General features: G+C 35.6%; 3 protein-coding genes and 1 non-coding gene across 5 annotated transcripts; 1 reads left to right on the forward strand and 3 right to left on the reverse strand.

Moving 5' to 3' along the window:
• The first annotated feature begins 1,470 nt into the window (after positions 1–1,470).
• LOC117906779 (SKP1-like protein 1B) lies at positions 1,471–5,548 on the forward strand. The gene is made up of 3 exons (XM_034819967.1): positions 1,471–1,488; positions 1,630–1,955; positions 5,095–5,548. Exons 2-3 carry the CDS (start codon positions 1,659–1,661, stop codon positions 5,266–5,268), a joined length of 471 nt encoding a protein of 156 aa, XP_034675858.1. The 5' UTR covers positions 1,471–1,488; positions 1,630–1,658; the 3' UTR covers positions 5,269–5,548.
• Positions 5,549–9,051: 3,503 nt separating this feature from the next.
• LOC117907787 (CO(2)-response secreted protease-like) lies at positions 9,052–13,331 on the reverse strand. The gene is given in 10 exon segments (XM_034821445.1): positions 9,052–9,411; positions 9,414–9,902; positions 9,982–10,192; positions 10,352–10,466; positions 10,572–10,814; positions 10,935–11,035; positions 11,162–11,678; positions 11,833–11,944; positions 12,019–12,281; positions 12,757–13,331. Coding segments are annotated over 10 exon segments (2,304 nt in total). The 5' UTR covers positions 12,936–13,331; the 3' UTR covers positions 9,052–9,337.
• Positions 13,332–14,483: 1,152 nt separating this feature from the next.
• Positions 14,484–24,172, reverse strand: LOC117907980. 2 transcript variants are annotated; one of them, XM_034821683.1, is made up of 2 exons: positions 24,017–24,172; positions 14,484–15,222 (listed from the first exon to the last, which is right to left on the reverse strand). In XM_034821683.1, exon 2 carries the CDS (start codon positions 15,199–15,201, stop codon positions 14,809–14,811), a length of 393 nt encoding a protein of 130 aa, XP_034677574.1. In that variant the 5' UTR covers positions 15,202–15,222; positions 24,017–24,172; the 3' UTR covers positions 14,484–14,808. The 2 variants fall into 2 exon arrangements, with proteins under 2 accessions (XP_034677574.1, XP_034677573.1); XM_034821682.1 differs by having other exon boundaries at positions 14,484–15,231; positions 24,017–24,170.
• A 1,771-nt stretch (positions 24,173–25,943) lies between these two features.
• TRNAE-UUC lies at positions 25,944–26,015 on the reverse strand. The gene has a single exon. It is a non-coding gene; the product is annotated as a tRNA-Glu (tRNA).

The following is a 26,015-nucleotide window of genomic DNA, read 5'->3' on the forward strand; positions in this document are numbered from 1 at the left end:
AATGCCAATCCCTTCTGAAAAGAGCACCGGAAAAAGCTATCCAGAAAGGGGTTTTCATTCTCGTTAAAGTTGAAGTTGAAGTTGAAGTTGGGCACCCACGCATGATCAAAAGCTAGGGATAAAATAATTAAAAGAATCCAGCAAAATCTATGATGAACTTTGCTTACTCTAAAGTTCATATTCACCACGTGAATCAGAATTCCACTGCCAGGCACAAACTTGTACCGTTGTGTATTGGCTGATGAAGGTCAAGAGTGCGAGTGGCCCCTTTCTCATATGTATGATATAACAAGTCAACCACTTCCACCTGCAACGCTAAAAATAAAATAAAACTGAACCAAACTGTGCATTAAATATAGCGAAGAAAAAAAATTGTACACCCTATGGCAATACAAAAGTCTGAAAAATTCTTGACCTTTCTGAGAATGTTTTTTAAAATGGTTTTCAAATTTGACAACTGTTTTCAAAAAATAGTTTTTTTTGAGAACTTCTAGTTTTTGAACTATTTTCAAAACTTGTTCTTCAATATTTGTTAAAAATAAATGTCTCTTATAAAACTTAAAATATTTTCCTTTTGTTTTCTTAGTTTTCAAATGTTTTCTAAAATTAATTTTTATCTTGATGTTTTATATCAATCATTAATTATATTTGTATAATCATTTTTTAAGGTAGTTTCCAAAAGTAAGTGAAACAATTTAAGAAAATATTTCTTAAAAAACTATTTTCCGTTAAAAAAATTATTAAACATATTTTCAAATTTTAAAAATAAAAAATTACTTTTTAAAATAGGTAGAGAAAAAATTGTCATCACAGGGTAGAAGCATGATTAATGAATAGAGACTTCTAGCTTTAAATATATGAACATGTCATGGGGTTGTGACTAAAAGGTGTTTGTTTTTTTAATTTCTTATTAAAAATAATTTATTTTTAAATTTTAAGTCGGTTATTTTTTACTTATTATAAATTGTTTGTTTAATAAAAAAAAGTCATTTTAACTTATTAGGTTGTTTTAAAAATAATATATTAATTTCTTTTATTTTTTAATATTTAATGAAAATAAAATATTACAAAAATTTTAGTCTCAATTTTTTGTATTGTTTACTAAATTCGGAATCCGTAAAAATGGAGTTCAAACGAGGACAAAAAAGTAACTTTGGGTTAGGAAAATAATGAGCCAAAAAATTGGACCTTTCTCCAATTGAATTCAAAGGAGTAATGAAAAAAGGTAGGAGTCAAACTAGGAATGGATTATGACAAATGAAAATGAAAGAAAAAAATTCAAAAATCGTTGGATTTGAATTTGAATTAGAGTGGAAGATTAATAAAAATAATTTCCAAAATGTATAGAACAAAAAATATATATCATGGCCGCACGATAATCTTTGTTTACGTTCACATAAAAACAATGTGGCGGTGGGTAGGCTCCTCATACAGTCATACAGGATAGATGCAGCCAACTGTTCTGGGAGTCATTCGGAGGCTTAGAGGGTAAGTAAATTTATTTTCCCTTTTTTATATAAAAATATATATATATTTTTTTATGGCGTTTTAATTTTGTTTTCTATAAATAGAGGTGCCTAGGGATAATCTGCCTTTTTTATTCTTCACTTACCTCCCCGAGAAATCTAGGGTTAGGGTTTCGTTTGCAAGAACGGATCATGTCGTCGTCGAGGAAGATCACTCTGAAGAGCTCCGACGGCGAGGCTTTCGACGTCGATGAAGCCGTAGCATTGGAATCGCAGACGATCAAGCACATGATCGAGGACGACTGCGCGGACAACGGCATTCCGTTGCCGAACGTCACCAGCAAGATCTTGTCGAAGGTGATCGAATACTGCAAAAAGCACGTGGAAGCGCCGAAGCCCGAGGAGCGTAGTGGCGTCGATGAGGAACTCAAGGCTTGGGATGCTGATTTTGTTAAAGTTGATCAGGCCACCCTATTTGATCTCATTCTGGTTAGTTTTCGGATCTCAATTTTGAATTCTGGTTTTGATTTGTTGATTTTTTGATGTTGTAGCTATTCTAGGGTTTTGGATCTGATCTCTTGTCGGTTTGGTGTTTCTTGTATGGTTTGATTTGATTTCGTTTGTTGTTCTAGTTTCGGTTCTTGAGAAAATTAATATAAAATTGAAATTTTCGATTATTATTAATTTTATTTTGTTTTTTGAGTTTCATTATCCCTTTTTAATGCGTTCATCTTGTTTTTATTTCTGGTTGTGAACTTGCTGATAGATATTTTAGTTTTTCCTTATCCACCTTCTCCGGTGTTTAAGATAAGTTTCTTTTAATTTTTTTTCTTGCTTTGGATGTGCACTTCAGGGCTTTCTCTTGGAGAAAAGCTACCACCATAGCTCCTTATGTTGGGCTGGATTCCCAAGCCAAGAAAGGGTTCTTCCCATAAAACAACAGCTCTTGTTGCTGCTCGTGTTTCCTTTTCTTCTTTTTTTAATTTTTATTTTTTTATTCTTTTCTTCGGTATTTTTCTGAAAACAATTGTGACGCAGCAAAAAGTTTGTTTCACAGAAAAATTTGAAAATAGGAACAAGTCTCTTGCGGTTGAGGATCATCTTCTGATCGCCGATCTTGTTGAATACAACAAACGTTTATGCTAAATCTGGGCCCAAATCTATTTTTGTTCTTGATTTTTCTTAAGGCGATGATGCAATGGGCTTCAAACCCATTGTACTCACATGATTCGACTTAAGTTTTAAAGCATTTAATTTCATTCATGGGATATCAACTCCTCCCTCTAAAACCTTATCTTCTCTCACAACTTTCTGTGAAACCATATTTCTTTGTTCAACTCCATGTTTTTGTCAATCAACTATGTTCTGTGTTTATGAAATGGTAACTTGACCTCTGATTTGCCAGTCATAATAATTTGTGGCTACTTAGCCACTACATATGCCTTTTGAACATGCATACTGCACTTGCACACTTAACAGGTCCGGTTGCCTTCAACTATGTTCTGTGTTTATGAAATGGTGCCTTGACATTGGATTTTCCAGTCATAATAATTTGTGGTAACATGACATCTGATTTGCCTGTCATAGGAATTTGTGGGAAATTACATCTGATTTTCCAGTCATAATAATTTGCGGCTACATACCCGCTACATATGCTTTTTAAACCTGCATAGTGCACTTAGATGACTGCTTGCCTGATTGCTTGGGTTGGCTATGCCTTGATGCAGGCATTTGGGCACCATTGAACAAAATGCACCCAGGGCATTCCTTGCCACATTTTTTTCCCCATATTTTCTTCTGATAGGCAGGACACTGGTAGCCACTTTTATTACAATGTTTATATCATAATTGGTACTCACTCAGACAAAAAAAAAGGTTATGTTTGATTCAGATGACTAAAATGTGGCATCTAGGAAGAAAAAGGGATGAAGTTATAAATACCTGAAGTAAGCTGTTTGAGATCTTTAATACGTCCAGGTAAAGAGGTAAATGCAATGTAGACGCCAAGCTCATCTTGCTTCTTTTGTCCTGCTCCCATTTGTTGTTGTTGCTTCCATCTGTCCTAGTCTATTATGACCTGAACTACAATTTCTGGTGGTGCTTGATCCATTAGAAAGCAGCTGACCATTTGATCCATTCAAGTATGGTACTTGGCTTGTTATTTGGCCATTAATTGGGCCAATAAACAGATCGGACATGTCATTGGAAGCAGGATTGGAGCCAAGGGAAGTGAAGGATGGTGACTTGGTGTTTTGAGCAGGTCCCACAGGCAGCCTCTGAGCCATGTCCTTCAATTATTTTGCATGCAATCAATAAAAATGTATCATCAGGAAGGAGTCCCCAAATGAAAGCAAAACAATAAAATTAGCATAAGCTGTCTGACCATTTGACTATATTGGATAATAGTATATTGAAGCATTTCCTACAGAGAATGGACGCTACATAACAAATTCAATTTTACTGCTAATTAAAGTGGAATATCATAGAGTGGAGACTTCAGCTAGCGCTGAGAAGGTTTTTTCTGGTAAGGGTGGGGGGGCTAGGGCTGAGAAGTTGGAGACCCATAAGGCCCTGGAGCTTGTCTGCGTTCCAGAAGAGGAGGTTATGGATAATCTCGCCTCAAGTTTGTCAATTTTAGCAGCTTTGTGGGGATGCCAGTTGAGAAATTGGAGGTAAGGAAAGGGCAGGGGATGAAGGTCTCAAGCGGAAAGAGATACTCTCCTTCCGCAGCTTGTATCGAGAGGGAACTCCAAAAATGAGAGTGCTCAATGAACTACAACAGTTCGGGTCTGACTGTTAGTGGAAGAGGAAGGAGGAACGGGGTTTCAGAACCTGTTATGTGTAGTCACGGTCGTCTTTTGAGTGCTGGTGGGTGTTTGGAGAGTTCTTGTTTCTGCTTGGATTTCCGGGGTGTCTCTGTTTAGATTGTATTCCTGATGGTGGTTTTTGTGTTCTTGGATTTTTGGGGGGCTTCTCAGGGGTGGACGTTTTGGTAGGGTGGTTGGTATTCGCTTCCTCTTATCTTGGTTTTTCTTTTGCCTGCCTTATGGCCTTTGCTGTATATACTATGTGTGTATTCTGTAGTACCATTTTCCAAGCAATTTTAATATATTCCTCTTATTTACCTATCAAAAAAAAAAGGTGGAATATCATAGAAAATGGACATATTTGCAAATGCATTTAATGTTTAATGTGGGATAAAAAGTTTTAAATCCAGTAGCATATGGTACCAAGTAAAATGCTTTCAAAGATGTTTTCCTTCCTTTCAAATCTTTAGATAGAAAAATTATTGGGTTCTAGGACATGCTGGTTCAAGCTAAAGCTATCAAGTTTGTTTATTTATTTTTTCTATTTTTATTCATTTTTTCTATTATTATTCATTTTTCTCTAGGGCCTCCATTTACATATAATGCCAACATGACATTCAGTTCTTAAAGTTCAAGAATGGTCTTCAAAATAACCATGCATGATATACTTAAATTGTAAAGTGTGCCTCTTTTAGCAATTCATTTTATGACCAACAATTTTAGATATTATATTTTTGGCAATTACATGTCATGACTAACAATACCAGTAGAAAGAAAAATTTACAGTGGTTTGACATAATTTGTGTGTATTTGATTTTCAGGCGGCAAACTATCTGAATATCAAGAGTCTCCTGGATCTTACTTGTCAGACTGTGGCTGACATGATAAAGGGCAAGACTCCAGAGGAGATTCGCAAAACTTTCAATATCAAAAATGATTTTACACCGGAGGAAGAGGAGGAGGTGCGGCGGGAGAACCAGTGGGCCTTTGAGTGAAGGGTCAAAATAAACAATGTGTTTCTGTGGTAATTTAGTTCTGTGGTGGGGAACTAGGGATGGTCGTGTCCTCCTGTAGTTGATCCTCTAAACTTTATAGTTTATGTTCTGCTTGTAGTGTCTAGGAGTTATGTTTCTTTGTGAACGATTACTTGAACTGTAACGTTTCCATGAATCTCTTATGTTCATAGCCTAAATGTGGTTTCTTTTTCATGTAATATGTGTATTGTCTTCTTGGAATGGCTGCGCAATGCTCAATACGTTCTTCAAAAGTTATCTATGATTGGTATGGCTACTTAAATTCTATACAGATTAAATCATCATCTTCATTTGCTCTGCATCGATCTGTCATTTCCAGAGTTTTCTTTAGCACTGATATTTGAAAAGGAGCATCAAGGCCAATCATCATCTTTATTCGCTCTAGATAGATTAGTCATTCCTAAAGTTTTCTTTAGCTCTTATATTTTCATAGAGCATTGAGGCCAATCCCAAATTCACATATAGGCAGAAGCTAACTTGAACTTTGGGAATTCGTCATGATTGACCGGGAACAAGAGAGTTAGAAAAAAGTCAAATTGAGAACATAACTTTAGTTATTCATGTTATTTATTTTCCTGAAGTATTTTTGGGGAGAGGTATTTGTTTTGTTACTTAAAAATGTTTCTTTTTTTTTTTTTTTTGGTTGTCCTTGGAAAAGGGTAATAAGTTATGATGATATTTTGTTGACGTTATGCTTGCTAAGTTTCATCATCATCAGCGGATGTGGAAATGCTATGCGCAAATGGACTTCAGTCTCCGGATTCTTGTGCATCATGTGGTTTGACCCAAACTTATCCAATCTAGAAGAGGTGTGGATGAGAATAACCCTTAGTAGTCAACTCTTTTTTGGGGTAAGTTGTAGTGGTGGGTATCCCTTTAACACCCGGTATACACCATTTCATCAGCATCACCACCGTTGAATTGTACTGGTGTTTCCATTGAAATTGATATGATCGCGCTATTGGATGGGGGTCATATTGGAGATCAAATCCTACTTTTTCTACGAGCAAATGAGGTTTAGGTGAGATGAGTTTTACTGTCGTGGAGAACTTACAAGTAGTCGATGGTGCCCCATTCATAAGCCATCCCTTGTTGGAATGGTCCTGATACCCCAACTTCTCCAGCACCATAATCATAAGGGATGGCTGCTCATCCAATATCTGTTATTAGAGCCACCTCATATTGTTGGTTTGAGTTGCTGCAGGATGCCATAAATAAACGACAATCCAACCCAGATATTCAGAGGCTTTTGTTAAGATCTAGACTTATTGTCATTTTATATATTTACCTTCCTTTTCGTTCCCATCATGTTTCATTGCTGAGTTCATATAGGTTATTCTGGAGATCTCTTGATATTGGCAAAATGTATAGCTTCTCCCTCGAACAAAACAAGAAGGCTAATATGTTCCGCCCAAAACAACTGTAGACTTGAAAGTCTGGTCAATGCTTGTGGCAGCTACGGTGAAGATCCTTGGAGCATGGTGCATCTTGAAGACACGGGGTGATCATTCTCCATGGCAAAGACTACTGTGATGCTCTTGTCCACCACATGAAACGCTCCTATGGTTATGGGATGATTGGATGATTCTAGATTTGCCATAGGTCATGTTTGCACCAACCGATAGTGAAAAGCAGATGGACTCCATCTGCAATGGCATCATCAAGGGCTGAGAGAATAGAGGACCCTGGACATCCGGTGAAAGTGCATGCTCTATAGACAGTAATCCTTGACCCAGGGGAGCCGGCAGCCTGAGACGGAGCTCCCTCCTGCTATGAGGCCACGTGGGTGCCCACGCTGGGTTGTGTCTCGAGGAGTACCAGGCCCATCATCTTCATGGTGTAGGATCTTGCTCCGATCAGCTTTATGATATTTAATTGAAAATCTTAAGCCAGAACAATTCATTCTTGAAAATGAAGATTCTGAAGGGGATTATCTAATTCGATTTAGCATATGTTACCTGTTACAATTAGAGGGATTGAAGTCTTCACTTTAATTAGAGTGTGCTGCTGTGCCGCCTCCTCTGTTAAAACGAGTAGCAAGTTGCGAGCTGCAAAGCCTGAAAAGCCATGCTTTTTAGGTGCGTGCCAGAGCATTTTTGCTTGTCTACCACAGTTTTAAATTTCAAATGAGTAGAGCTACACCCAATCACACTCATGAACAAGAAGAATTGCATTCCGGCTATCACCAGAAAACATCTTTTCACACTCACAAGGGGGATAATGACTTTCTTTTCATGAATTTGAAGAATGAGGTATTTTGCCTTTACCTTCATCCATTCATTCTTGTGTGTGTGTTTGGGAAGCATCTAGATCATTTGACTATGACTTTGAAAGTACTTGGGCAACATCAATTATTTGTCAAGAAGTCAAAGTGCAGCTTTGGCCAAGAACAAATTGAGTGTTCAGGTCATTTGGTTTCCGATGAAGATGTCCCCACAAATCCAACCAAAATTGTGGCTATGCTTTCTTGGCCTAAGCCCACAAACTTGAAGAGTCTTGAAAGAATTCTTGGGCTTATCCAGATTACAGAAAAATGAAAAATCAGTTAACCCTTTACCATGCCGCTACTATATATTAAAAGACCAATTCCATAAAAAGAAAAAATAGAAAGTGCACTTAAATTACTTGATTCAATTACAGTTGTCCTTGTCTAGCCAAATTTTTCCAAAATATTCGTTGTTGAGAATGTGATCCTTTGAATATTGGACCTGGGAGTTGTGTTAATGCAAAGAACACATCATGTATCATTTGCTAGTCAAACTTTATCCACCAAAAGCCATGGCATGTTGGCATACATGAAAGAATTAATGGCAGTAGTGTTTGCAATTTGTATCATTGCCTAATCCTTGCCTATTCTTAATTGGCTTGATACTCTGACGGAATAACAGTAACAAGATCCTCAACTACAACAACTAATACAAAAAATCACTGTTGACCCAAATGGAAAATTATCTTCATTGTGTCACGGATCGATGGTCCTGAAAAATTGGTCTTATGCAGTAGGTGACTCCAAAGTCATAGCAGTAGGCCACGCTGAAGGACCAAAATGCCATGTTGCGGTTGTTGAAGAAAAATTGGATTAAGGCTTAACACCATATGAAAGAGCAAGTTGATCAACATCATACAGAAAGATCCTCTGATGTGAGTCATATAGTGTACTTGCACTTACAGCCATGTCAATGAAACAGTGAGCTATCTCCAAGGTTTCATGGGCCTTTCAAGGTGATTCACCAACTGAAACCAATTTCTTATAGTTTGGAATTTTGCCTTGTATTTCCAAAATTCACCTTCTTTCCCATGTACCTTGTTTAAATTAAAAAATCCATCTGAAAAAAATCTACAGTCGGAGCTACCCACCTGTTAATGGTGAAGGACAAGCGTTGTTTGAACCAATTGAAATTCTTGATGAGTGTGTTGCCATGCCAAGACCCAAGTTCTTGTTCATTAATCTAATTCTTCTACTGAATATGCTACATGGGAAGATTGACCTGCTTTGATTACAACAATTATTCTTGCAAATTGGAGTAGCAATCCTAGAGTAGCTATGTTGGACTCTGATTCTTGTATTTGAGTTGAATTGTGTGCTTTGATGGATATCTAGCAATTGTATTCTCTCAATTTGAGAAATAAAATTCTTCCAAATTCCCTTTTCTTTCCATTACCTATTACCAGTTCAACCACCATAAAAGCACCAGCAAGCAACCAAGAAGAGAAGAAGAGGGGTGTGCCTCAACTCGGATTCAATTTCTAAAACTCATCTGAGTCAAGCCAGTTGTTTCAGAAGAGTATAGTTCTGCATTTCCTTCAATTTCTTTTTTTTACATTGTCTTCCCTTACCCCTTTCTGAAAACTCATATGCTAGGACTTTACTTTTCCAATTGGCTAGATGCTTCACTTCATATAATTCGGAAGGGTTCTAAGATACAATTACAGTTGATTATTATTGTTCTAAAGCATATTTCCATGTTTACAATATTGCATAGGCAGCATAAAAGTAATACAGGAATGCTTCTGAAGTCCTTCTATTCATTCAATCACTGCTTACAACAAACGGACTCCTAACTTTATGCTTGCCATTAGTCCAGGTAATTGACCCAAACACAGCTCCTTCACCGAGGAAGATCCATTGGATGAAAAAAACACTTGGTAGCTCAGCTTCTTACTATTCTTTGTAAATTTCAATGCATCAGGTATCACTTTCACATCCACGCCAGCAGCTGCACTCACGCTTACAGTATACTGAGTTTCATCATCACTGCCAACATTTGTAACAGTTCTGCTCACCTTCTTGCTCTCATTTCCGTTGAATTTGGAGATGGCTATTGATGGATAATTCATATTTGAGATTAGATCAGCATTGGCGTTCTTGGGGCAAGTGAATCCATCAGGAAGAGTTGGTGAGATGAGTTTTATTTTTGATATATCATACCCATGGTTGCAGAGAAATTGCAAGTAGTCAGCAGTGTCAGTCTCATAAACCAGCCCTGGCTGTAAGGGTCCAGATGGGCTTACTTCCCCTGCACCATAGTCGTAAGGTGTGGCTACTGATCCTGAGTGTGTGGTTATTGGGGCTTTCAGATTGTTCTTTTGAGTTGCTGTAGGAAGTTACGGATAGATCAGTAACAAGAAACAACCTGAACCATATTATTTGAATTCTGCTAGTCGGTTGCTAACCTGTTGTCATAATGGCCGATCTTATTGCAGAGGGGCTCCATGAGGGGTTTTGGGATTTGACTGTAGCAGCTATTCCAGAAACATGCGGGCATGCCATGGAAGTTCCTGAGAGCAAATTGAATAGTGGGGGCTCCTTCCCTGCCGGAGCCTCTGCTGTGTCATTGCCAATCCATGCTGCAAGAATGTTCACTCCTGGTGCTGCAATATCAGGCTGCCAAAAACATCAGGTTAGATATACCAGTCAGCCTCCTTGTTTTAAGGGGGAAAACACAAAAGAAAGGCTCAGGGCCAGTGTGTTGGGCTCAGCCAACAATTCAATTCTAGAACAAAATGGAAGATGGATGGATAATGAGATAAAAGAAACATTTGCCTTGAGAAGGTTCTTTGTGGCATACGAAGGACCTCTGGATGAGAAGTAGGCCACAGCAGGTGCTGGTTTATACTGTTCCACTGATACAGTAGCTAGAATTGTCGCGACTGGGTTCCTTCACAAAATATCGACATCATCAGAAGCTTAAAAAGGAAAAAGTGGGTTCCCATTGATATAACTAATGTGTAACATTTTATTTGGATAAAACTGATGTTATTACCTGGTGGAATTGATATAGGATAGGATCTCTGAAGCATCCTTTGAAGTGATGACAGTCAATGGAAAAGCTCCATATCTAGAAGCCACTGCTCTTGTTTCATCCTCAATCAAAATTAATCCAACCCCTCCAAGGCGCTTCACTTCCGCCAGCTTCTCTGTCTGGGTGTATTCTCCGTCATCATTGTCACACAGAACAATCCTCCCCTTGATCTTGTCTTCACCTAATGAATTTGGCTTACAGTTTCTGCAAAACCCGAATGTTTTAATCCACCGGGGATGTTGCATTTGGAATTTACAAGATGATATTGCAGTGCCTAAGACAACATGATTGAATTATGTGTTGGCTTTTATTCGTTCTACATACCTTGCATCATCCACCTTGCTGGAATTTGACTTGGCTGAACTGCCATATATCAATGGATACGCTGGAGATTTTTTTATATTAGCAAAATTTATGCCTTCACCCTGAAGTTCAAAATGAAAAAACATGACCATGTGCTAAGCTTATTCTGAATTGAAATTTTTGTGAGATATGTGCGAAAGCCAGGCAGCTGGGCTAAGGTTGGTAAAAGATACGAAAATCAGCCTGACCTTAATCACTTTGTTTCCTCCCAAAACAACATCAGACTCGAAGTCCCTGTCAATGGTGGTGGCACCCACGGTCAAAATCCAGGGAGCAATGTTCACTACAGTTTGAAGGCTGGGGCCGTCATTGCCTGCGGAGCACACTACCGTGATCCCTTTCGCAACAGCGTGATAGGCTCCAATGGCAATTGGGTCAGTGGAGAATTCAAGCTCAAACACAGCTGATGAACCTAGAGACAGTGATAGCACATCGACCCCGTCTGAAATTGCATCATCAAATGCAGCTAGAATAGATGATCCACGACACCCAAAGAACGTACAAACTCTATACATGGCGATCCTTGAGCCGGGCGATCCACCCTTGGCGGTCCCTGAAGCTAGGCCATAGTACGATACGTCTGGAAGAGAATTTCCAGCTGCAGTTGAGGCCACATGTGTACCATGCCCGATCATGTCCCTGGCCGTGTGAGGCACTGCAGATGCAGCATCGGAGTCGTTGTAATACCTTGCTCCGATCAGCTTCCTGACTCAAATTTAAGCATTTCCAATCATAAACTCAAATTAATTTTGCAAATATTTACATACATAGGAAATGTAAATATTATTCCTCTGTGAATAATATTTTTCTCTATAAAATTGATGAAGACTGTTGTGAGAAAAGCAATACAATGATACACCTGTTGCATTTAAAGGAGTCGACATCATTGCTTTCCATGCATGTCCCTCTCCAGCGCGAGGGAACCGGGCCCATGGTCTTGTCGCTAAAGCTCTCAGACTCAGGCCAAATTCCTATAAACCCATAATTCCATTTTTAAGTATGTACTACAATTGAAGTAGAGTTAGTATTTGGAATTGAAATTCACCTGTATCCAAGATGCCAATGATGGTGTCAGCTTGTCCACTAGATTGGGAGTCACCATCAGAACCGGGTTTGGAGTCGGTCTCTAGATCAGTTTGGTAGTGTAAGAAATCCCATGAACGAGTTGTATGAAGTTGCAAGACAGGATCTTCAAATACTGATACCACTCCAGGTTTCTGAGCAATTGAGCGGGCCTCCTCCTCAGTTAAATGTGCCGCGAATCCGGAGAATCCATGTCTGTAGCTGTGCACCAGAGCATTTGCTTTCCTGCAACAATTTGTAAAGTTAAACTATCATTTTCAATTGGTTTTCCAAGGGGCTTAAAATTTGGAATTCCAACCCAGAAAAATCAGGTAGCCACTGAGTGTGTCAGCCAAGTTGTAGTACTCTACCTACATGAATAGCATTGTTCTTGGAAAAATTACACACCTTATGTACGGAACTAAAGGATTTTCCAACAAAGAGAGGTCTAGTGCAAGTGGACATCACATCATAAAACTAGACAAGGAATGAACAAACAGGAAAATATAGTAAACAAGTTATAAAGATTCTCAGTTTCATGATGTTGGAGGAAGTGATGTCTTCATCTGGCCTTTGTTCTTTGTATTCTTATTTGAAGGGCTATCTTACCATGTTCCAGGGATAAGTCCATAAGATCATCAATTCAATGTATGAACTATTGAATTGTCCATAAGATCATGTTCCAGGGCTATCTATTCCTTTTAGTATAAGAAGTAAGAACCTTTTCAACACAGAGCTCAGAATCTGGGCATGGTCATATCTGTAGGAGCCTTCTGATGAAGTAGCAGCTCCCATGTACACGATATAAATTCGATCATTCTTCATTTCATCTGCTCTAGTTTCTCTCAGAGGCGAGAGAAGGAAAAGGAAGAGGAAAAAGGAAACAGAAAGGACTTTCATAGCTTTGATATTTTTGAGGGTTTGCCTGAGAGATGGCTCCCAACCTTAGGGCTTTATATACTGCAAGAATAAGATGGCAGGGTGAATTTGGTGCTATTGGTGGTGGAGGTGTAGACTTTGGGTGGGTTCGCGTGTATGCGCACTGCAAACCATTCAAGCTCTTACCCTCCACTTAAAGTGCGCTATTTGTATATTCAAACCAATTCAGAGACGGGTATGGTGGTGATGGTGGTGGAGGAGGAGGAGTAGGAGGAGGTAGGGGTGTTGGGAAAGATCCCTTCAAAGGAACGAGGGGATTTATGTTACTCTTGTCAACATCCATATGTGCAAAGATAGCAGGTTCAGCAGATGGCAGAGCCATACTTCAGTGGGCATCTTAGTATTTACGTGGTAGAGTTTCTGGTATAAATGCTTCACTTAATGACATATAATTCCCTTGTCTTTGATCCTTGAACTACTGGTTGGGGATTTCAGATTTAAACTCTCATTTTCATTGGAGAATCACAGTGGGGCTGGTCAACTGGGCTTAAGAGCAAAAGCAGCAGGTGATGATTCGTGGCATAGGACCCAGGATTTGAAAGGCTAGACAGAAATGATTGTTTTCCATGTGGTGTATTACTCTTCTATTGAGATGGGATGGGACCCGGTGGGGGGTGGGGGAGGCAGGAGGCTTATGAGTTTTGACAAAGAAATCGGCATGTGAAGAATGTCTTTGGACTACTTCAGCAGTGGAAAATGACAGAAAACGTTTGAAAATTATGTACCGGGGGCACGCACATTTGTCCCGAAATTATTCATTTTATTGGAAGTGATGATAGAAACTGGGTATCATCAAATAAGGCAACAACGTTTGTTTGTCTACTGGTCATGAATCATGAACCCCTCTCACACATTATTTGTAAGTGCGCCACTGCTGCCCTTGACTTTCTTCCCTGATAAGGCTTGTGGACTCCATCAATATCTTCTTATTCCATTTCCACCCACCTCCACAACCACCATTATTTTTTTTTGCTCTCTCTGGTGGTACTCATACGGATACAGATGGGTAAAATGTCTTCCACCTTGACATTCATAATTTAAATATCATTTCAGAAGCAATAATTGCCACCGATTCTGCTGAGCCATGCTGAAAATTTGGGTGGTTTGGCACTGAGGTGGGTGTATTTCGGCTATCATTCTATTGCAGACGCGTGCAACTGAGGGAAAGAAAAGTGGATTGGCATGGAACGATCATGAACTAGTTGGGGGCCGACTCAAAGATCATGTGAGGTAATCCAATATCATCCTTTATGCTAGGTGGGTACCATGCTTCAATGAGATTACATTCAACGATCATCTAATCTCGTTTTAGCAAATTATTAACAAAAATGAGAGGAATTATATAATAATTGATAAATAATTAAATACTGCACGACTTTTCTAGAAATGTTAATGGTAGGCTACGTTTGGTATGGGATTTGACCAGGCTAAAGATGTTGAAACGATAGAGCCAAATCCAATGTTCCTTGTGTAGGTTAAGCCATGTAATTGAAGTGAATAGGCCCACAATAAAGAGGACTGCATTAGATGCTTTAAATGAAATTCGGTGACTACAAAATCCGGGGAGGGTTGATGCCAAATGGAAACAAGTTTTAGTGCCATCTGACTGCCAAACTGTACTCGGCTCATTGGACTGAGCAGCCCATCTATCTATTATTCCCAAAACATTGAAAATACCAAATGTAAACATTTCCATAATAAAGAAAAAAAATAAGCAGAAACCAATTGACAGTTCTATGAAATGCATTAGAGGCCTTCATCTAGTCCATGAACCTGTTAAAAGGAATAAGTTTCCATGAGGGAAGTTTGGGAAAACAAAAAGGCGAACAAGAACCTAGGGCTTGGCTGCTTTTGCATCCTCTTCCTTCATCTTCTTCTCCCACTTGCGCTTCTTGTAATCCAGCAACTTTTGAGGCATTGACTTCATCAATTCAGCAGTATGGGCCCTCTTTTCGGCTGATATCCTATCACACTTATGCCCTTTTCTCTTAGTTCTCATCTCTTTCCTTTCTGGATCATATGGCCAATCTTCTCCAGCAAGCAGAACTTCTTTGCGGAGACGAGCTCTGCGGCGGCCACTGATGCCAAGTGGTTTCCATGCCCCAAGCTCCCAATAACCCCAAACACCTTTTGAGAGCTCATCTTTGTACTTTGTCAACTTTTCTCGCCATGGATACTGGTATTCCCCAATTGCTTTCACTACAGATTTTGCTGCTTTCCCTGCCATTGTTTGATCATTCAAGTTTCCCTATGGATCCTAAATCAAGAAAGTTAATTAACTCCCTTTCAAATTTCATCAGATTGAGACAGTGAAAGGTGTTTAAGACACAAGCAAGAAACAAAGGAATACAAGTGAATAATGTGTTCCATCAATAAATTATGGGTAAATAGAAAAAGAAAAAGAAAGAAAATCTCTTCTATCCAGCATCCACCAACGTATTTGGTAATAAAACACTTCAACTCTTAAACCTGCTCATTTTTCCATTCCCTTTTGTCAGCTCTTAAGTAGATCGCCTACCAAGAGGCACAGCATGTTTTAACACAAAACTGAAGGCAACAAAATCAAATGGTTGAACCTCCATTATGCAAGTGAACAGATGATTGATTTTAAGCACGTTTCTTCTCTCAAGCCAGACAGCAAATGTTAAAGAAATGAATAAACTGTCCATTTCAAATGTTGATCCATCTACAAAAATATTTTTCACACTGACATCCAAAATATTCAACTCAGTCCTATAAAGATTTTCCAATATGTGAAAGAAATTTCAAGAAAATCATAATAGAAATTTCTAGATTTCATTTACGATGCAAGGACAAATTTGTACTTAAAACTCTAATGGTCTCTTATTTCACAAAGTTTACATGGACCAATCATTGCATGCCATGTATTCAACTGGGAACAGGTGGGCTCCAACCAATTACAAGTGTCATGTGTCTTGGGAGTCAGTGTCACATGTCTAAGGCAGTTCTCTATTAACAGGAGCTGCATGAATAGGTCCATCTCTTTCTATGCATCTATCCATATGCCAAACTATTGTAATATTTGGATATGAATGCCTATCTCTTATCACCTTATACCCAGTATCCCAACGCTAATATGCTTGTTCAAGTCAAGAGCATGGCTTAAGGGGTCCAAAATGGATTTAGCAAATCTCGATGGTGGAGTTGATCTTGCCCGTCATGAGGCATTTTGAGATGAATTTGAGTGTAATATCCTTAATTTAGTAATCACAAAATAATACTACTACTACTACTAATAATAATAATAATAATAATAATAGTTGTAGTTTGAGTGTAATATCCCCAATTTAGTTATCATGAAATAATTATAATAATAATAGTTTAAGTGTAATATCCCTAATTTAGTTATCACAAAATAATATTATAATAATAATAATGGTATTTTGAGTTATCACGAAAAATAATATATCCTTGCACTACTTCCTTTCCAAATATAGTAATCATGAAATAATAATAATAATAATAGTAGTAGTTTGAGTGTAATATCCCTAATTTAGTTATCACAAAATAATATAATAATAATAATAACAATGGTATTTTGAGTTATCACGAAAAATAATATATCCTTGCACTACTTCCTTTCCAAAGATAGCAACCCTAATTTAGTTATCACAAAATAATATAATAATAATAATAATAATGGTATTTTGAGTTATCATGAAAAATAATATAATGATAATAATGGCATTTTGAGATGATAATAATAATAATAATAGTAGTAGTTTGAGTGTAATATCCCTAATTTAGTTATCACAAAATAATAATAATAATATAATAATAATAATGGTATTTTGAGTTATCATGAAAAATAATATAATGATAATAATGGCATTTTGAGATGATAATAATAAGAAGAAGAAGAAAAAGAATAATAATAATAACAATAATAATAATAATAATAATAGCATTTTTAGTTATCACAAAAAATAATATATCCCTGCATGATAACTCAAAATAATATATCCCTGCATTCCTTCCTTTCCAAAGATAGTAATTAGTTTGGGCTTGATAATAATAATGACATTTTGAGTTATCACGAAAAATAATATATCCCAGCATTCCTTACTTTCCAAAGATAGTAATTAGTTTGGGATGACATAAAAGATTTGATTGAATGAACACTCTTGGTTGTTTTCAAACAAATCAAATGTTGGGCCAAGCATTGCCAATCGATAATAGCCGAAGGCAAAAAAAAGACTTTTATGGAATAAGGGCGAGAAGGAAGGAAAAAAGGATTAGTAGTTGCCTAGTAGAGGAACTTAAGGCCGACATTCGGCATGCGGTCCTTTTGAATTATCACGAAAAATAATATAATAATAATAATGGCATTTTGAGATGATAATAATAATAATAATATCCCTAATTTACTTATTTATCACAAAATAATAATAATAATGGCATTTTGAGATGAGTTTACTTATTTATCACGAAATAATAATAACAATGGCATTTTGAGATGAGTGTGAGTGTAATATCCTTAATTTAGTTCTCACAAAATAATAATAATAATTTGAGTGTAATATCCCTAATTTTGTTATCACGAAATAATATAATAATAATGGCATTTTGAGAAGAGTTTGAGTATAATATTCCTAATTTAGTTATCACGAAATGATAATAATAATAACAATAATAGTTTGAGTATAATATCCCTAATTTAATTATCACAAAATAATGGCATTTTGAGATGAGTTTGAGTGTAACATCCCTAATTTAGTTATCACGAACTAAAAATAATAGTTTGAGTGTAATAATAATAATATGGATAAGGATCAAGATAAGGATTACATTTTTACAAAAAACCAAAAAAAAGAAGTTACAATTTTAAATCACGACTAAGGAGTTACAAATTTTTTTAAAATCATGTGTTACAATTTTTTTTTAAACCACTTTCGAAGAGTTTTAATGTAACAAATCTGAAGAATCTGGAAAAAAGAAAAAAGAAAAACCAAGATACATGAAGAGACAAACAAGAGAAGAACAAGGAGATGAAGTTGAGAGATATTTACAATTATTTTTATTCTCTACAAAATAAAAAATAAGGTAAGTCTTTCAAGGAATTTATTGTTGTTCTGTTTCGAATTTTTTTAGATATATGTTAATGATAAGATATTTTCTAAATTAGATGTTAAAAATAAAGGAGAGAAATTCTTTTTTTTTTTTTTTGATAAGCTAAAGGAGAGAAATTCTTATCGTTCATCTAATAAGTAAGAAACAAATACATATATACATATATATATTAATAGTAGTATGATGAATGTGGTCTCTAATTTGACCCTAGAAAGAATCAAAGTCTCTGTGAGTATGAGAGTTTTTATTATTATTTAGAAGAAAAATTTATATATAATGCAATTTTGAAATAAAGATAAGTATTTTGAAGAAAGATTCTAAAATTTTGAAGAAAAACATAAAGATAAATAAATAAATAAAATAATATTCATTTTAGTTGTTCAATAACAGAATGCAGTGCAATATAGATATTTAATGTGAATAAAATTTGAATAATAAAGGAAAATAGGAAAAATAAAATATGCAGTATATAGTAGAGAAAAAAAAATATTAATTAGGATAATTGAAGGATAATTGAAAACAAAAATAAAAATATATGTTGTTGATTATGTATGAAGAAGAAAATAATATTTTTTTTAAATTTTAAATTTAATTATTATAGGAATAAATTAGTAGCATATTTTTCCCATATGAAGAATATTTTATATTGTAAAAAATATCACTTTCATTATATATTTTGATATTTGGCCCTAGTTAATAGGAGTTATGTTGTTGACCCTCATTTACCTAATTGTATAAGGATTGGAAAACCTAGTTAGCGGAGTAGTCACTAACCCTCATTGCCTAATTGTACAAGGATTGGAAAACCTAGTTAGTGGGGTAATCATTGACCCAATGGTACCATCTGATTGAATAGTCCCTTCCGAATTGAAGGGTCATCTATTTCTGGAGGTCCAACTAGTTTGAGAAAAGAAAATTTGCTTGAAGATTATATTATGTGTTTTTCTTTTTATAACATAAATTATTAGAATATTCCTTATTGAGCTAAAGCTCACTACTTTTGTTTTTGAAAACCCCTTTCAGGTCCCCAAATGTAGAAGGAAATAAGTGACGTTGGGGATAGGAAGGGTTCTTGTTAGTTTAATTTATGTTTAGCTTTAAAGCCTTTGTTTAGACATGTTGATTTGGATCATGTGTTATGTTTTTAATTATCAAGTTAATTTGAACTAATTTAGTATTCCAATATGTGAAACATGAAACTTCGATCTTGGAAAGATAGTTTTAGCTCTATGAATTCACTCTTAAGGAGAATCTGACTTTTGTTCTTTTTTATTATTTAGTCATTTTTGCATATTTCACCTTCATGTTAAATATTCAAAATTGACAAGATTAACCCTAGCCTCAAGGCATAGGGTGTTACATTGAGGATCATGGTTTGGTGGTTAGAGTTGGAGACTCTCCAAGATGGGATTGACATGTATCAAGCCTGTTTCAACTATAGAATGATAGGGAGAGAGGACCATTGTTGCTTTTCTGACACATTTCATTTCCAAAGGCTCCCAAAACATCCTTGGACATTTAATATGAGACTTACTATTTTGGAGCACTATAAGAAAGAAAATCTGCTAGAATTCCCCCTTAGAGCCTATTGTCACCCTTTCTAACCTGTTATCACCTCTCACTATGCTTCACTCTTTTTTCAAACTCTCAACACTTCATTATCTCAAATGGTTGGCCAACTACAGTTAAAGAATCCCCCAAAATCAAACTGAGATTCCAATGTTTGGTTTTCATTAAAGACATGTTATTGATACATAGTGACTGAGGGGACTGAGGACATGACTTCTACCTATTCCTCTACTTAGCTAAGTGTAATTAACTATTGCATAACAAGGGTTAATTTCATTCACACCTCCTAAAATTTAAAGTAAATACCCTAAGGTACCATTAGTTTCAAATTTCATCCAATAACACCCCATATAGATGTGTTCCAATTATATTAGCTCCATTGTGGAGTGATAGTGAATGGATGATTGAATCCGTTTTGTTCCTTACCCTTCTACAGTGATAAACTTCTTTGAAATTTTGAAGTAATGGCCGCCCTTGGTTACTAACGAACTGTTTTAATAGGGATGGATGGATACTATTCCGTATTAGTAGCCCTCTATTTAGTCCGTGAGAAACATGAGAGAAATGAAAGGAACAAACTTCAAAAAGCTGAGAAAAGCATGGTCCCCAACTACATCATGCAAATCATGAATCCTTTGTATTATTATTCACAAGACTAGCAAACTATTCTGATGCAATTCAGAACCAGTAGAATATGTTAGTTCCCAAAATATGTATTGCTCTTGTAATACTTGAATCCCTTCTTGGTTCCCTGAGATTTTTGTAGTTCTTCTAAGGTTTCTCATTGCCATTAGATTTTTCCAATTTTTTCTGTTGTGATAATTTCCTACTTAACATCTGAATTCAGAACCATTCCTTTCAAAAACTCTGATTAATTCTCTTTGCTAAGATTGATACTAAAATTTGATGTCCTGGCACAGCATCCGCTGGAAAGGTTGAGATTCTCATGTGTGTTTGGATTTCCTGGATTGGACTTATAGGAACCTTAGGCAGTTTGAAATCTCTGCCAATTCCTCACTCTCCAAATTACCCAAGAAATAGCAAGAAGTTTCCACATAGTATCTAGAAAGCCATGACCTGGCTAATGGGGATATTCCTGCAGATGAGAATATATAATGGAGAAGTAATAGCTGAAATAGGATTAGTTTAGGCTTCAGAAACCAAATCCGTTCTGTTCATCGTGGCGCAACTAGGAGTGGAAGCTAAGTCAGTCTGATTTGCCGCACATTGACCTGAAATTGGCAATGGAGGTGCATGTTTGCTCTGGTGATGTGGTGTCACTTGTGTGATGTTGCGATGCCCTTTTCTGTGGTTCCTCATGAAGTAGACCTAACCCAAAATTTCATAGAGTATGGTCAAGCCTGTAGTATAAAGAAAAATAATGGGGTACTGTTTACATCTTCTTGTTGCTTCTGTTTGTAAGAGAAACTCCAGAAGTTGGATAATGATGAATTTTAGCATCCAAACGTAAGATGGGAAGGACTGGATAATATCTAAAATCACATAGGTGCAGATATTGGTTCCTAAAACGGCAATAGTTCCTTGATTATCCCTGTTGAGGATTTGTTCTGGTGTCAGTTGTTCCTCTTTAGTGAACTTCTTGAAAATGATGCAGGCATCAACTTCTAATGGACTTCTGCAACCATCTGTCACACCCAGAGTGACTGACATGACGCTCTCTTCCTTAGGCTGTCCAGTGAATTATCCAGAGAAGCATTTTCTTACGAGATATTAAATGTTAAAAATGTACACCCTACTCCTTATCATGCATTTCTTGTTTTCATGAGTGAATTCACATCCCTTAAGTTTGGTGTAAGTACACTTAGCCATCATTAATTTAAAATTTCATCAATTGACACCTTTATTGATGTATTTTTTTTATAAAATTTATTTTTTAAAAGGATTTCAGGTAAAAAGATTTTAGACAAGTGTATTTAATAATTCTCTAATGAATAAATTTATTGACGGAATACATCTATAGGGGTGTTATCTGATGACTTGAAGCTAATGGTAGCTTAGTCTATTTACACTAAACTTTAGGAGGTGTGAATGAAATTAACCCTCTCTATGCAATAGTCAATTTACACTTAGCTAAGTAGAGGAATAGGTAACTAAGCCTTTGGAAGTGTGAATGAAATGGCAAGATAAAATGTCTGCACTGCAGCTAATTAAATAAATCCCAAATATATACTACTCATTACATGGTGTGTCAGTCTCAAATAACACAAAGCCCCCTCTTTTGCACTCAATCTCAAATACCTAAATAATAGTTACACAATCATTTTCATGTCAAAAATACAAAGCAGGGCCTCTGTTTCCTGCCAGATTTACGATTCATCTAAGAAAATCTGCAAGTGGGTAAGCCTTCTTTCTTCCACGTACAAATATCAACAGGGCATTGAAAATCCAACATTCCAAAAAATGTCACCATTCCAACAAAGAGCAACACAATGTACCCACTTTCAACTGACAGCTGCATTGCTTGCTTCAAAATCGCTAATAACTAAACCCAAAAAGACTAAATTGAAAGAACTCTAAGCTTTTCACCTCCTGAACTCAAACCAAATCTCATAATGATTGAAGAGTAAACTATCATGTGTATGCTTGGCAACATACTCAAGTCCTAAACTTGTAAGCCTTTTTGTGCACTCCTCTCCTCCCAAACGCGAGCAGAACTTTATATTATTTTTGACAATAGAATTGAGATCTTGTTTCTTTGGGAAATGAGTCTAAGACCTGAGCAGACCCCTGCTGGCAAATAGCAGACCACAATAAAATAGGCATAGAACTCATGGTCAGGCTCAAATAAGACTCTTCATGGTCTAGAACACCAAAGAAAGGGGGCAACTTCCTATTAGGCAACTTATTCAAGTCAAGACTCTTCAAAGGCCATAGAAATGATTAGAGGTTATACCAGAAAGGTCTAGGACTTCAATTACAGACTCCAAACTTTTTTCAAATCACTAGAAGCAACTTCACTGGAAGTAACTTTTAATTGCTTGTCAATCATCCATTTCCAATTATTTTAATTTTTTATACACTTCAAATTCCTGCACACTATTCTAGTTTCTTTACTTTTCTGCATATTTACTTTTCTACTAGTTTAACCTATTATCAAATAGCTTAAATTAGATTTGGCTCTCTAATTTGCACAACCCTTGATAAAGTGAAATTATTGAAGCCCCTCTTAGGTAAGTTAGGCAAAGTGTACAGGAGAGGGTTCCCCATTTTTTACCATCACCGGGCATGATCAACCCACATGGTTCAGAGCTCGAATTCTCTAGTTCTAGGCTAATACTTTTTCTCAGGATCACATAATATAAACTATGTTCACTTGGGAACAAGATTGACTTGGCTAATTTCAGGACTCGTCATCTTTGAATTGAAAATTGACTCAAGAAATTATTTCAGACCTTATTTTAGCCCAGTGAACTAGTAGCGCTAGTTTAAGCAAGGTGATGGCTGCAAAGACACATGGTTGGAGTCAATACAAATAAAACAAGATGAGTTGCAGCCAAAGTTCGCCCATTGTAAAGAATTAAATTTTCAAAGGAATATATATATATATTTTTTTTTCCTTTTCATTTACATGCCTTTCCTTTCTTGTGTACTCACTTGGTAGATATGATTCAAGTTAAATGAAGGTACAGAGACATGGAGAAGGCCACTAAGGTCACCAAGTAAAAACATAAATAGAAATGAACAATAGGATTCATGAGCAGGACTGCCATCCCAAGATGAAAGGACAAGCTTGAATTATGGCGGGACCTATTCCTACATTTTCATTTCTAAAATGCTAAATGCAAATAAATAAATAAAAATGCTAGCAGTGGATCTTTATCTTGGAGATGATTCTCCAGTACCCATATGGAAAAAAATTTAAAAATAATAATAATAATAATAATAATAATGTGAAGAATAAAAATCACAAAATTAAAGACCAATAAACAGCAATGAGACAACAACCATATCAAATGGGCTCTAAATAACAAGATATCACCAAACAAAGTTTTTCTTCCTCAAAAAAGAAACGGACCTGCAACACTCGAACTCAAAAACCCTAAACAGAGCGATTGCATATGTGAACCAAAATAGAGAATCAGAGTTTCAAAGAGAAAAGTACTGTGAAATGAGACTCGACCGCTCTATTGAAAAATAGATCTAAAACTGTTAAGGCTTGGAAGTAATTCCTGTAAAAACATTTGAGGATTTACAGATTTTATTGATACTTGATAGCCCTTGTTAATATCACTCAGTGAAACCATTTCATTTTCTCGTACTTTCCTCCTAACCAAACAATCCTAAAACCCAAAACCCTAACTAACATTTCAAGACAATCAGACATTTAAAAAAAAAAAAACAAGAAAAGAACAGAGGGTTACCTTCGATCAGATCAACGATGTCGAATGAAAGTGGAGCGTCTTTCCTACTGTGTAGTCTCGGGTGGAGAGCAATGGAGGAGGAGAATGAAGGAGAGAGGTGTAGGAGTGAAAGAGGAAGGGAGGTATCGGTAATCACTTGGTGGCTTTGAAGTGTTTTTTAAAAAAACACCCGTGTAGTGATTCTCTAAAAATCGCCTTTTAAGTGTTTTTGCAAATTTTCCAAAGTGTTTTTTAAAATTTGTCGAACACCATATTTTCATCCCAAAAACATTTTTAAGTACTTTTAATGGTGGAAACACTTTTGAAAATTGCTACCAAATGAGCTTTTATTTTTCTAGGTATTTCTTATGTACACGTTAATATTTAGAGTTAATTTCATTGACCTTTTCTAAAATTTTGACTAAATATACTCAAGGGGTGTTTGATACATATGAATAAGAAATGAAAATGAATATTTTGTTTTCATTCCTATTTTTTATGAATGAAAATAAATTTGGTGATTCCATTTTTATTTTTTGGATAAACCTCAAAATTTAATATTTAAATGATTATTTGTTTACATTCTAATGTTTGCTAATAATAAAAATGAAAATAAAAAATAAATAAATTGACAAGAATATCCTTATACATAGTTTAAAATAATTTTTTTTTTCATTTAAAAAAATTGAGAGTTTTTTTGTTACTAACTAATAAGACTAAAAAAATAGTCGAGGGGGGTTTCATGAATGAAATTAAATGGTAAAATAGTAATTTTAGACTATTGAATAAATCAAAATACTACTCACTTACGATAAATTGAAATTCCACTTATAAGTAAAATTTGATTTCTATCAAAATCATTTTTTATTTTATTAAATTTATCCAAACATGAAAATAAGTGAGAGAATGAATGGAATGTTTATTTCCATTCCTCGTTTTCACATACCAAACACTCCCTTAGCTTTCATTGGTTTCAAATTTTATCAAATATTCTCATATATTTTCTCATATGATATTTTCACTTACCTCCCTTCTAATTCAAAGCAAGGAAGGTATTTAACAAATTTTCAAATCAACGAGGGTTAATTGTATTGTGAGTGAAATTAATCCTTAATATTTAATACCAATTTCTAACTCTATTTTGAAAGTATAATGTGTTTTAAGATGAAATATTTGCATGACAATATTATAATTTAATTAATTTAAAGGTTATTTGATTAAAAGGGATGAAATCATCCCCAATTTGTAACATTAACCCTTCATTTTTTTTCACTATAAAAACTACCTATTTTGGACAAAACTACCCTCACATTTTTTTTCTCTTTTTTTTTGGTGCAAAAACAACCATTATTTTAAACAAATATGTAAATAATCAAAATATTCAAGGATTTTATGTCAAAAATGAATTACTCTTCAAATTTAAAAATAAGATACGTTAATTTTAGAATACATGCAATTATTTTAGAATTAATCGGTTAAAATGGGTGAAATAATTATCATATTTGTGAATTTATCATCTTTCATATTTTTGTTTGAAGAGTAACCCATTTTTGACATAAATGTCATTGATTATTTCAAATATTTACATGGGTTTTAAAAGAAAGTGTTATTTTTACGAGAAAAGAATAAGAATATTTTTATCAAAATGTGATTAAAAAAATAAAAATAAAAGGTTAGATTTTCAAAATTAGGCTTTTAATGATCCTTTTAACCAAATTTCTCACAAATAATAATAATAATCCAAGAAAAAGAATAGAAAAGTGGCAAAGACTCGGTCCACCAAGTGGGTGGGCCACGACCCACAAGGCAGGCTCATTGAGGGTGGGCAGAGCTGGAAGACTAGATTCCAAGCCCAAAGAATTAGACGTGGATAGGTCCATTGAGGATGGATACCAAGGCCCATGCCCAACAATTTTAATAAAAAAAGAAGAAACCCATAAAAATATAATTCCGTTGCCGGGAATCGAACCCGGGTCTCCTGGGTGAAAGCCAGATATCCTAACCGCTGGACGACAACGGA

This window comes from Vitis riparia, chromosome 18 (assembly GCF_004353265.1).
Source record: "Vitis riparia cultivar Riparia Gloire de Montpellier isolate 1030 chromosome 18, EGFV_Vit.rip_1.0, whole genome shotgun sequence".
Lineage (NCBI taxonomy): Eukaryota > Viridiplantae > Streptophyta > Magnoliopsida > Vitales > Vitaceae > Vitis > Vitis riparia.